General features: G+C 40.6%; 1 protein-coding gene across 16 annotated transcripts in view; it reads left to right on the top strand.

Annotated features, from left to right (window-relative positions):
• The first annotated feature begins 697 nt into the window (after window positions 1–697).
• dtna (dystrobrevin, alpha) overlaps window positions 698–13,638 on the top strand; it is a 40,205-nt gene continuing 27,264 nt past the window's right edge. For 14 of the 16 annotated variants that reach the window (XM_046359745.1, XM_046359744.1, XM_046359747.1 and 11 more), the window contains exons 1-5: window positions 5,599–5,819; window positions 9,652–9,719; window positions 10,072–10,152; window positions 10,268–10,481; window positions 11,412–11,497. In XM_046359745.1, the coding sequence (XP_046215701.1) occupies window positions 5,803–5,819; window positions 9,652–9,719; window positions 10,072–10,152; window positions 10,268–10,481; window positions 11,412–11,497 (466 nt within the window). In that variant the 5' untranslated portion in view covers window positions 5,599–5,802. Of the gene's footprint in view, window positions 902–5,598; window positions 5,820–6,820; window positions 6,954–9,651; window positions 9,720–10,071; window positions 10,153–10,267; window positions 10,482–11,411; window positions 11,498–13,638 lie in introns of those variants that run through there. The other 2 variants (XM_046359734.1, XM_046359735.1) reach the window with 2 other exon arrangements.

Below are 13,638 nucleotides of genomic sequence, written 5' to 3'. Positions count from 1 at the left end.
ATTTTTTCAGTTTTTTTCCCCACAGTGGCACGCAATTAAAACTAGTTAAGGAGGAAACCGATGACTTTGCATTCTGAATAGAGGATGTTTTATGTACGAGCCGTTCGCCGGGGGCCACCAGCGTAATAGCCGCTGGTCACATAGTCTAGATGATAGTGAAGATCAATAGCTCCCACTAACGGTTTCCCAGGCTATGCATGTGGAGGATGTTTTGTCTTATTTGTTCATTTCTAAACTGTGCTTATCTGACTCCGATGTGATGCAAATTTCTCTCATCAGTTTCTCACCATTCAAAAAATGTATTTATCAGATGGGGATTGTTTCCACAGACCCCACAAGCAGTCAGAACTGACTAGTACAACTCAGAGACAGGGCAGCCCAGTGTAATAAACTCCCAGACAGACAACACCAAATTGTTGAGACTTCTTTACTGGCCATGTATGTTACTATAAACACTTTGATGTGATACAGATTTCTCTCATCAGTTTCTCACCATTTTTTTTTATTATTATTTTTTAGATGTGGTTTGGTTTCATGGACTGCACTTATCCTTCCTGTGCATTGTATTAATGGGTTTATACAGTAAGTATATGGCTGAATCAATATGTATTTGTATGTTTATTTTGTCAACTTCAACATTTGTAAAGAATACACTGACGCAAGTGAAGAGATTCCGCATTACGTCATCGGCAGAAGCCACACGTACTCGAGGCAAATGCTGGATTGCGCTACTCGAAAATTTCCATCACATCAGCGCTGCAAAAAGCGTTCGTAATTACAGGAATAGATCGTTCTAGGGGTATTGTACAATTGACCTAAATTAATCGTAATCACATCTATGGACACGGCTGACACGTCTACCCTGGATGTAAACAATGCAGTTTTATTCCTCGAAATCCTGGTAAGTATAGACAGCACAAGTGCACTGGAACGACCTTAATATCACTCGTGTAAAATCCAAGTTACCGTATAGGAACTAGTGAGATCGAGATTTGTTTTAATCCCGAGGCAAATTGCATGTCAACTGTTAGATTGACAATTTGGGGGTTACCGTTATTATGCCTCATTTGTAGTGCCTCTGTCGTAACGGGATACAGATTATCGCAATGGATGTGCATATAAATCTGTCATATACAGCCTGTTGTTGCCTTTCTTCACTCATCATGTGTGTTTGACAAGAAATGTTGACAAATTATGCTCTTGGTATTTCACACTGTCAACCATAGTGTTTCTCAGTTCTTTCTGAAATACACCAGAGCTGAGCAGGATCCATTGCAATTAAAGTAACCAAGTCATTGACATGGCTATCATGGCTCGTTTGTAAAACTGTTATGGCATCATCACCCAACAGTTTGGTACACTACATGACCAGAAATATGTGGACACCTGCTCTTCAAACATCTCATTCCAAAATCATGGACATTAATATGGAGTTGGGCCCCCCTTTGCCGCTATAACAGCTTCCACTTTTCTGGGAAGGCATTCCATTGGATGTTCCACAAGATGTTCTACAAGAGCATTGGTGAGGTCGGGCACTGATGTTTGGTGATTAGGCCTGGCAGTCAGCATTCCAATTCATCCCAAAGGTGTTCGATGGGCTTGAGGTCAGGGCGCTGTGCAAACCAGTCAAGTTCTTCTACAAAGATCTCGACAAACCATTTCTATATGGCCCTTGCTTTGTGCACTGGGGCATTATCATGCTGAAACAGGAAAGGGCCTTCCCCAAACTGTTGCCACAAAGTTGGAAGCACAGAATCGTCTAGAATGACATTGTATGCTGTAGCATTAAGATGTCCCTTCACTGGAACTAAGGGGCCTAGCCCAAACCATGAAAAACAGCCTCAGACCATTATTCCCCCTTTACCAAACTTTACAGTTGGTACTATGCATTCGGGCAAGTAGTGTTATCCTAGCATCCACCAAACCCAGATTCGTCCGTCGGACTGCCAGATGGTTAAGTGTGATTCATCACTCCAGAAAACGCGTTTCCACTGCTCCAGAGTCCAATGGCTGCTAACTTTACACCACTCCTGCCGATGCTTGACATTGGGCATGGTGATCTTAGGCTTGTGTGCAGCTGCTCGGCCATGGAAACCCATTTCATGAAGCTCCAGATGAATAGTTATTGTGCTGGCATTGCTTCCAGAGGCAGGTTGGAACTTGGTAGTGAGTGTTGCAACCGAGGACAGATGATTTTTACGTGCTACACGCTTCAGCACTTGCCGGTTCCATGCTGTGAGCTTGTGTGGCCTACCATTCCATGGCTAAGCCGTTGTTGTTCCTAGACATTTTTCACTTCACAATAAAAGCACTTACAGCTTACCGGGACAGCTTTAGCAGGGCAGAAATTTGACGAACTGACTTGTTAGAAAGGTGGCATCCTATGACAGTGTCACATTGAAAGTCACTGAGCTCTTCAGTAAGGCCATGTTACTGCCAGTGTTTGTCTATGAAGACTGCATGGCAGTGTGCTCGATTTTATACACCTGTCAGCAACTGGTGTGGCTGAAATAACCAAATCCACTCATTTGAATGGGTGTCCACATACTTTGTTATATATTGTGTAAATATCAGCATATTCCCACCGATACAGTTTTTCTGTTGTTGCAGCAATTTCCCGAAGCAGTTTCACTAATCACCTTTGTAAACCAGCCAGTATCAGAGTTTTTTTTCTTCCAGTAAGGAGCTCACATTGGGACACAGGGTCAGTTCAGGAACAACAACCAAAAACATGTTAAAAAACGGATAGAATGCTTTCTGGATTATGGAGCAAAGAACCATGGTGATCAGAGGCCCCTCAGGCAGGCAGCATTTACTAGTACAACTCAGAGACAGGCAGTGGTGTAAAAGTACCCAATTGTCATACTTTAGTAAAAGTAAAGATACCTTATTAGAAAATGACTCAAGTAAAAGTCAACAAGTAAAATTCTACTTGAGTAAAAGTCAAAGTATTTGGTTTAAAAAAATAATTAAGTCTCAAAAGTAAATGTAATTGCTAAAATATACTTACGTATCAAAAGTACAAATGATTAAAAAATCCTTATATTAAGCACAAAAAAGCTGTCATCTATGCAAAGGGTGGCTCCTTTTGAAGAAACTCAAATATAAAATATATTTGGATTTGTTTAACACTTTTTTGGGTGACTACGTGATTCCATATGTGCTCTTTCATAGTTTAGATATCTTCACTGTTATTCTACAACGTAGAAAATAGTACAAATACAGAAAAACTCTTGAATGACTAGGTGTGTCCAAACTTTTGACTGGTCCTGCAATTTCAATATGTGATGGGTGTTTTTGTCGACGATTGTTGTACAGTTAACTTTATTACTGAACAAAGCAGGCAGCTTTACACACAGCTCTACACTGTGGTTCTAAATCTGATATCAATTATATTCTTATGGTGTAAAATAACACTGGGCAATCAGTGGATGTAAGTAAATACGTGAACAGCTGCAATATACAGTGCCTTGCGAAAGTATTCGGCCCCCTTGAACTTTGCGACCTTTTGCCACATTTCAGGCTTCAAACATAAAGATATAAAACTGTATTTTTTGTGAAGAATCAACAACAAGTGGGACACAATCATGAAGTGGAACGACATTTATTGGATATTTCAAACTTTTTTAACAAATCAAAAACTGAAAAAGTTGGGCGTGCAAAATTATTCAGCCCCTTTACTTTCAGTGCAGCAAACTCTCTCCAGAAGTTCAGTGAGGATCTCTGAATGATCCAATGTTGACCTAAATGACTAATGATGATAAATACAATCCACCTGTGTGTAATCAAGTCTCCGTATAAATGCACCTGCACTGTGATAGTCTCAGAGGTCCGTTAAAAGCGCAGAGAGCATCATGAAGAACAAGGAACACACCAGGCAGGTCCGAGATACTGTTGTGAAGAAGTTTAAAGCCGGATTTGGATACAAAAAGATTTCCCAAGCTTTAAACATCCCAAGGAGCACTGTGCAAGCGATAATATTGAAATGGAAGGAGTATCAGACCACTGCAAATCTACCAAGACCTGGCCGTCCCTCTAAACTTTCAGCTCATACAAGGAGAAGACTGATCAGAGATGCAGCCAAGAGGCCCATGATCACTCTGGATGAACTGCAGAGATCTACAGCTGAGGTGGGACACTCTGTCCATAGGACAACAATCAGTCGTATATTGCACAAATTTGGCCTTTATGGAAGAGTGGCAAGAAGAAAGCCATTTCTTAAAGATATCCATAAAAAGTGTTGTTTAAAGTTTGCCACAAGCCACCTGGGAGACACACCAAACATGTAGAAGGAGGTGCTCTGATCAGATGAAACCAAAATTGAACTTTTTGGCAACAATGCAAAACGTTATGTTTGGCGTAAAAGCAACACAGCTCATCACCCTGAACACACCATCCCCACTGTCAAACATGGTGGTGGCAGCATCATGGTTTGGGCCTGCTTTTCTTCAGCAGGGACAGGGAAGATGGTTAAAATTGATGGGAAGATGGATGTAGCCAAATACAGGACCATTCTGGAAGAAAAACTGATGGAGTCTGCAAAAGACCTGAGACTGGGACGGAGATTTGTCTTCCAACAAGACAATGATCCAAAACATAAAGCAAAATCTACAATGGAATGGTTCAGAAATAAACATATCCAGGTGTTAGAATGGCCAAGTCAAAGTCCAGACCTGAATCCAATCGAGAATCTGTGGAAAGAACTGAAAACTGCTGTTCACAAATGCTCTACATCCAACCTCACTGAGCTCGAGCTGTTTTGCAAGGAGGAATGGGAAAAAATTTCAGTCTCTCGATGTGCAAAACTGATAGAGACATACCCCAAGCGACTTACAGCTGTAATCGCAGCAAAAGGTGGCGCTACAAAGTATTAATTTAAGGGGGCTGAATAATTTTGCACGCCCAATTTTCAGTTTTTGATTTGTTAAAAAAGTTTGAAATATCCAATAAATGTCGTTCCACTTCATGATTGTGTCCCACTTGTTGTTGATTCTTCACAAAAAAATACAGTTTTATATCTTTATGTTTGAAGCCTGAAATGTGGCAAAAGGTCGCAAAGTTCAAGGGGGCCGAATACTTTCGCAAGGCACTGTATAGCTGATGTCTAAGTGGGGAAAAATATGGGGAAATACAGGGCCATAACTCAAACAAATGCTCATGTCTCAGAAATACTGTACCCCTTTGCTTTTCTTTCTTTGACTGTGGTAATAAAAAAAGCGCCATAATATACATAAGAGACTTATAAGGGAAGGGTTCAGCGTGCCTGAAATTCAGTTAATAACTGGGCAAGAGAGTTTATCTATCCACTGCAGGAAGAAATGTGATAGTTTTAATATTGCTAAGAGAAACTGTCTTTATAGCCTTGGTTTTGATTCTGGCAGGGGAGGAGTGTTCCAAGTTATCTGCAATGTTTATGGTATACAATGATTTGCTCATTTCAGGGCAGTTATTGTTAATACTTCAAGTGTATGTGACGCTAGCACAGAGCAAGAGTAATGCTCGCTGGGTGGGCGCCAAGTGAGAGGTTGGAAGGGGCTGCAACTGGAGAGCCAGTAAAGCTGTACAAGAATGTCAAGCCTGCTCATTTGAAGTTAAAGATAGAGGCAGCAGCACAACCTGTGTCCTGACAGTTTCTAATTTCAGATATGTGACAGTAGCTAAGCTAACCCCTTCCAACTGGGGCTGGCTGCTTTTTGTTGTCATGTTTGTCTGGTAGAGAGGGCTTTATATACTCTGTACAGTTGTTATCAAGAATGACAAGCCTTTGGAGTAGCACACAGACAGACAAGGAAACAGAGGACCATGGTACATTCTGAAGGGTATGTTCAACATTGACTAGTTTGTTATCTCCTGAGTTGTGTTGCTTGTGGTTGTTTTCAATCTTCAACAGGGGAATAGTAGTTTGTGTCAATCTTAGCTATTTATTTCACAGATTTAGAATAGCATTCGTAAGGTCAAATACTTGGCACAAGAGCTTGGCTCTGTTCCTTTGTGATATGAATTGGCAGTTTGAGTATGTTACATTGTTATTATATATATATATATATATATGCCATTTAGCAGACGCTTTTATCCAAAGCGACTTACAGTCATGTGTGCATACATTCTACGTATGGGTGGTCCCGGGGATCAAACCCACTACCCTGGCGTTACAAGCGCCATGCTCTACCAACTGAGCTACAGAAGGACCATTATTAGTTAGTTAGTTGCTATGCGTTTGTTGTACTATATGAGACTCAAGTAGATTGTGCTTGGATGATTAATGAATGATTCACTCAAAAGTGTTTAACATTGTTGTAACTTACTTAAACTAAAACGTGACATTACAGACAGATAATGTTTGTTTGCAGTCATCTTTATTGTGTGAATACAGTGTCTAGGAGTGAATGCGCTACTTGCTATCAATTTGATCCAGTGTTACCATAGAGGGCGTTACTCTGCAGAGAAGGGTCTATGTGCAGAAATTGTTTTCATTTTTGTGTATGTGTACAGTACCTTCAATTAGCATTTGGCATGAAACATTTGGAAGTTTCTGCATGTAACCTGAGGCCACTGCATAATATTTGCATATTTATTTAATTATTCAATTAACTTCTACTTCATTGGTGAAAAGTGGCCAGTCGTGGGAGAAAGAGTATAATGAATCGTTTATAATTTTGTTGTCATTGATGTTTTGCTCCACAAAATCTGGTCCCATTTAAAGTGAGAGAGAAGGGGGGGCATTGCACCCTGTTTTTTAGGAATGGAGTGACTGGGTTCTTTGCTACCATGGCAACTTACCACATGACTAGGTGTATTAGATTTCCTTGGACAGTGTGCAGCGAGGCATAGTGTGAGCATTCGCTAGCTGCTGTGAAACGTTCGTCCTTGTCTCGCTCAAGTTTTTCAATGCCCTGTAGGGACTGTCCGCAGGCTACAGTTTTAAAAAAATGCATGATTTAATATGTCACCAGGTAAGAAATTATGTGTCATGTTGCCATTTATTCAAGTGAAAATGGGCAGTGTGAGGTGGTCAAAAGTTATTAGCGTTGATGGAAAAAAATGACTCTGGGTTGTGTCAGTCATGTCACAGATTATGTTTAGTGAAGGACTCTTGGTACTAATGATACAGTGTCTTGTGGTGATTCAGGCTATGAAGTGAATTGAGATAATAGAGTGTGGATGGGGATACAGTACGTAGAGATAACCAAGAGGATGGTAAGTGTTGCTGTTGTAGAAGGGGTGTCAGATACTTAGTACTGTAGTGTTGCATTGAGACTAGCATGTACACTACCGTTCAACAAATGTGGGGTCACTTAGAAATGCCCTTGTCTTCCATGAAAACATACTTGAAAATGAGTTGCAAAATGAATAGGATATATAGTCAAGACGTTGACATGGTTATAAATAATGATTTTTAATTGAAATAATCGTTGTGACCTTCAAACTTTGCTTTCGTCAACAATCCTCCACTTGTAGCAATTACAGCCTTGCAGACCTTTGGCATTCTAGTTGTCAATTTTTTGAGGTAATCTGAAGAGATTTCACCCCAAATTGGATCGGCTTGATGGGCACTTCTTACATACAATACGGTCAAGCTACTCCCACAACAGCTCAAAAGGGTTGAGATCCGGTGACTGTGCTGGCCACTCCAGTATAGACAGAATACCAGCTGTCTGCTTCTTCCCTAAATAGTTCTTGCATAGTTTGGAGCTGTGCTTTGGATCATTCTCTTGTTGTAGGAGGAAATTGGCTCTAATTAAGCGCCGTCCACAGGGTATGGCATGGCGTTCCAAAAATTGAGTGATAGCCTCCTTTCTTCAAGATCCCTTTTATTCTGTACAAATCTCCCACTTTACCAACCTCAAAGCACCCCAATACCATCACATTGCCTCCATCATGCTTGACGGGTGGCGTCAAGCACTCCTCCAGCATCTTTTCATTTTTTCTGCGTCTCACAAATGTTCTTCTTTGTGATCCAAACACCTCAAACTTAGATTTGTCCGTCCATAACACTTTTTCCCAAATTTCCTCTGCCCAGTGTCTGTGTTCTTTTGCCCATCTTAATCTTTTATTTTTATTGGTCAGTCTGAGATATGGCTTTTTCTTTGCAACTCTGCCTAGAAGGCCAGCATCCCAGAGTCGCCTCTTCACTGTTGACGTTGAGACTTGTGTTTTGCGGGTACTATTTAATGAAGTCAGTTGAGGACTTGTGAGGCGTATGTTTCTCAAACTAAACACTTGTACTTGTCCTCTTGATCAGTTGTGCACCGGGGCCTCCCACTCCTCTTTCTATTCTAGTTAAAGCTAGTTTGCGCTGTTCTGTGAAGGGAGTAGTACACAGCATTGTACGAGATCTTCAGTTTCTTGGCAATTTCTTGCATGGAATAGCCTTCATTTCTCAGAACAAGAATAGACTGACGAGTTTCAGTAGAAAGTTCTTTGTTTCTGACCATTTTGAGCCTGTAATCAAACCCACGTAATCAAACCCACTAATGCTGATGCTCCAGATAGTTGTCTAAAGAAGGCCAGTTTTATTGCTTCAACAGCTTTCATCTGTGCTAACATAATTGCAAAAGGGTTTTCTAATGATCATTTTGCCTTTTAAAATTATAAACTTGGATTAGCTAACACAACATGCCATTGGAACACAGGAGTGATGGTTACTGATAATGAGCCTCTGTACGCCTATGTAGATATTCCAGCAACAATAGTCACTTACAACATTAACAATGTCTACACTGTGTTTCTGATCAATTTGATGTTATTTTAATGGACAAAAATGTGCTTTTCTTTCAAAAACAAGGTCATTTCTAAGTGACCTCAAACTTTTGAACGGTAGTGTACATTAAATGATAGTAGTTGCGGCTGAACAGTGGCACTACTATGAGTAATACTACAACTACTAAAGCTGTTGAGTTAGTAGTGTTACGTTAATGTATTTTCTTGTTGTAAAATGACCACCTGGGAAGCAATATTGTATTGTCTGCACACAATAATGACCTAATCATTGATCCATTACAAACGTGTCACTATTAGGACTCAAGTACTGAAAGAATAAAATAAATGTGTATTATTTTAATTCAAACTGTCATGGCCCAGTGAGTGTAAGTCATTACTCATGAACATTTTTAAGAAACCAATAACTAGCCTACTGATTTTGCTGCACTCGTTATGTCTAGGGGTGTTAGGCCTAGCTACATTGTCTGTAACCTGAATGAATGGCTGCTTGAATGTGAGAAATCAGTGTTTGAGGACCGTGTTGGATGCACATGTGCCCAGGGAGACAGCAAACTTACCTTGGTCCAAGGCTAGCTCTGTCTCTCTTGACCTCTTGGTGGACCAGTCCAAACAGATTATTATTTGCTCAGATGGTGTCAAAACAGAAATATGTACAAAAAAGAAAAACACCAAAGGCATACCCAAAGTAAAGACTCAAAAACAAATGGAAAGCCTGATGGCCACCAAGCAAAACCAGCAGCTTTGTGGCTTTTAAGCTGGGACATTGACTGACAATCCTAATTGACAGTACCTGATATGCTTATCGAGCCTTGGCTCAGCACCTAGACACTGCCACCTGTGGGATGGAGTGTGGAAGTGTGTCCTGGATAGTGTGTTTGTCTTTGTCCTAACACTAACCTTCCCTCATATCATCTGTTTCCTCCTGATCAGAATGATTGAAGATCGTGGTAGGAGTGGTGACATAATGGCGGAGAGACGACAACTGTTCGCAGAGATGCGTAAGTGTACAGGGCGATCTCTGAAAAGTAGTGAACCACACTCAAAGTATTATAACTGTTGTATGCATAATAACAACATTCACCAGGTTATTAATAACATTTACCAAGTCATTTACCATGCTACCTCAAAGAAAGATTCCAGTATAGGATCCAATATAGGCCAACACAGCTTACTTTCATTAGCAATAATAGACAGGAATCTATTGTTAATGACCACATGGATGCACTCTGCAAGGACAGTGTGTGAAGCAACACTCTTCCCCCAGTAGCTCCACAAAGTCTCATCATCACCAGCATTCCTGTGTTACTGTCTGTCATATTACCTAGCACACAAATACATTTTTTCCTACAGGGGCACAAGAGTTGGATTCCATAAGATTGTCCACGTATAGGACAGCTTGCAAACTCAGATTCGTTCAGAAGAAATGCAACCGTGAGTATAGCGTGATGTCCTCTGTCTGAGGTTTGATTGGGATTGTCTTGTGTCTCTGAAAACACGTGGCTAAAAGGGAAACGTGTCCGTGCATTTCTATTCTGTCTTTTCACAGTCCATTTGGTGGACATCTGGAATGTGATTGAGGCGTTCAGAGAGAACGGCCTGAACACCATGGACCTCAACACAGAGTTCACTGTGGCTCGCCTGGAAGCAATACTCTCCACCATCTTCTACCAGCTCAACAAGCGCATGCCCACCACCCACCAGATCAATGTGGAACAGTCCATCAGTATGCTGCTCAACTTCCTGCTGGCTGCCTATGACCCGTGAGGATCCACCATGACCGCATCACTGTGTGACGGTCACTGAGCGTGATGATGGGGCAATTGTGTTGCATGTGTTTGTGTACGTGTGTGGCGTGTGTGGCGTCTGTTCACACACAGTCTTTCATGGGAGAACGAAATCCAGACTGACTGTTGTTTTAACAATGTAATGGTCTCACAATAGTCTTGTGTCAAGTGATACATCTTTAGTTCTGATGAAAGACAAGAGAAAGTAAACAGTGAAAATGACATAGTGATGATGATAAATACAGTTGAACCATTTCTGCTTGTTTTTACTGCTGTAATTACAGTGTATAAGAGCAACTTAAAGGTGCTAAGCATAGGATTTTTGGTAATTTTTGTGTTGTAATTTCAGAAAATGTTCATAATATATTTGGCACTAATAGTGGAATAATAATGTTTCACAGTATTACTTACCCGCTAGTGTTGTGATTGGCTGTGATATTCGTCTATTTATTTCTCCTGCCAGAGTATCATCTGTCAAACCGGGAAAGCTGTTTTGACCTTGTTTTCTCACATAAACTGAAATTGAGCGAACAGTGTAGAATTGTAGCAACCGGGAAATGACAGAGCGATTTCCACTAGATAACACAGCCAAAAAGTCAGAACAGCTTTCCCAGTTTGACAACAGATGCTGCTCCGGTGGGAGAAATCAATAGGCGAGTATCGCAACCATTCAAAAGAATGTAAGTCATACTGTGAAACACTATCATTCCACTATTAGCGCCAGATATATTAATAGACATTTTCAGAAATTATAATACAAAAACAAAAATCCTAGGGGTAGCACCTTGAATGAGAAAGTGTTTAGATTATTGCAGGTATTATCATTGTACTGCATATTCTTGACTTTTTCACAAATACACAAATTATACAAATCTGAAAAAATACTAAACACATTTCTTCTTTTAGGGAAAGTCTCGGAAAAATCTCTGTCTTTGTTGTGAAGATGGCCCTGGCAACCATCTGCGGAGGGAAGATTTTGGATAAATTAAGATGTAAGATACATGGTTAATATTTCTTAAGATTATAGATTAAGATGAAGATGAATGAATCATTTACAGAGAATGATTTGCCAAACATTACTGTCCAGTGTTTACAGATTTCTATTAAATATGACCTATAATTAATTACAATATTAGTGAAATAGTTTTACTTCCAAGAAATGCTAATTGAGTATGCTAAAAAGCATATTTTCTGTGTTGGAATGATGTGGGCATTAGTGGTGCGTGGGTCAGCTGTTTGTGCACCTGCACCCTCCCGCAATTGCTAATAACACATCTGCAACCGCCGAACTATATGTGATAAAGTGAAAATCTGAGGCACCCGACCCTAACCTGCTAAAACAGAAAATGCCCTGTAGGCTACAGTCAGAGACAGCGGAGTGATTTTTTTGACAAGGGGGTGCCGGATATCTTTGCCTGATTTAGATATGTTTGTGCATATCATTTCAGACATTTTTGGTTGGCTATTTGTTTGTCAAATTGTCTATAATTAGATACATGCAGCTTATCTTCTCTTTATTATACACTGAGTGTGCAAAACATTAAGAACACCTTCCTATTATTGAGTTGCACGCACACCTTTCTCCCTCAGAACAGCCTCAATTCGTCTGGGCATGGACTCTACGAGGTGTCGAAAGCGTTCCACGGGGATGCTGGCCCATGTTGACGCCAATTCTTCCTACGGTTGTGTCAAGTTGGCTGGATGTCCTTTAAGTGGTGGACCATTATTGAAAAACCTAGCAGTGTTACAGTTCTTGACACAAACCAGTGTGCCTGGTGCCTACTACCATACCCCGTTAAATGCACTGGTGGCATTTTTTAATTGGATAGGACGGGCTCGTGATAATGGCTGGAGGGGAATCAGTGGAATGGTATCAAACCAACACATGGTTTAATGCCATTCCATTTGCTCTGTTCCAGCCATTATTATGAGCTGTCCTCCCTCCTCTGCAGCCTCCACTGGTTCAAAGGCACTTAAATCTTTTGTTTTTTCCATTCACCCGCTGAATGGAACACATATACAATCCATGTCTCAATTGTATCAAGGCTTAAAAAGCCTTCTTTAACCGGTCGCTTTCTCTTCATCTACAGTGATTGAAGTGGATTTAACAAGTGACATCAATAAGGGATCATAGCTTTCACCTGAATTCACCTGGTCGGTCTGTAATGGAAAGATTTCTTAATGTTTTGTATACTCAATGTATGTTGCCCTAGAAGACTAAATAAACCCTTGCTCACCAGAATAATGTAATAGATCGATAGAATGAAAGCTCCAATCTAGTTGAGATTGGTCAAGTTTGCTCTGTCATCTCTGCTTCTTTCATAGATGTTTAGGGACCAGGGAGAAAATGCAATAACCCTAAAAAAACTGGAAATATTTTCTTAGAAACATTTCCAACTTACATCAGTTTGACCGGTTGTAAGGAAATAGAAAGCTGTGAAAATGACCCAACATGTTTCTGATAAGATTTCAGTTTGGCTTGGATGCATATTTTATGTGGTTGCAATATGATCCGCTTTTATGATGCTGATTAAGATAGCACCTCCACAGACAATATCTAACTGCACATTCACATTCTCTCAAGATGCCAAAAGAAATAGATTTCTCCATGCCTGTTCCCGAGTTCAAATGTAGCCCACATTTAGTGTATCATTTTACTGCAAGAAATGTTTCATTCTGAGGGAGTTAATATTAAGGCTATGTGAGAGGTTGTAGACCTACAATCAGTGTTCAGATTTCAGTTTCCATTTAACCCATCTGACCAGTAGGCTACAGTCCTTTTGACGTATCAGGCCTACAGTCCCTTTGACGTATCATAGGCCTACAGTCCCTTTGACGTATCATAGGCCTACAGTCCCTTTGACGTATCAGGCCTACAGTCCCTTTGACGTATCATAGGCCTACAGTCCCTTTGACGTATCAGGCCTACAGTCCCTTTGACGTATCATAGGCCTACAGTCCCTTTGACGTATCATAGGCCTACAGTCCCTTTGACGTATCATAGGACTACAGTCCCTTTGACGTATCATAGGCCTACAGTCCCTTTGACGTATCATAGGCCTACAGTCCCTTTGACGTATCATAGGCCTACAGTCCCTTTGACGTATCATAGGCCTACAGTCCCTTTGACGTA

The sequence above is a fragment of the Oncorhynchus gorbuscha genome, linkage group LG08 (genome assembly GCF_021184085.1).
Source record: "Oncorhynchus gorbuscha isolate QuinsamMale2020 ecotype Even-year linkage group LG08, OgorEven_v1.0, whole genome shotgun sequence".
NCBI lineage: Eukaryota > Metazoa > Chordata > Actinopteri > Salmoniformes > Salmonidae > Oncorhynchus > Oncorhynchus gorbuscha.
The sequence above is the reverse complement of the archived record's forward strand: the minus strand, read 5'-3'. Positions and strand labels throughout refer to the sequence as shown.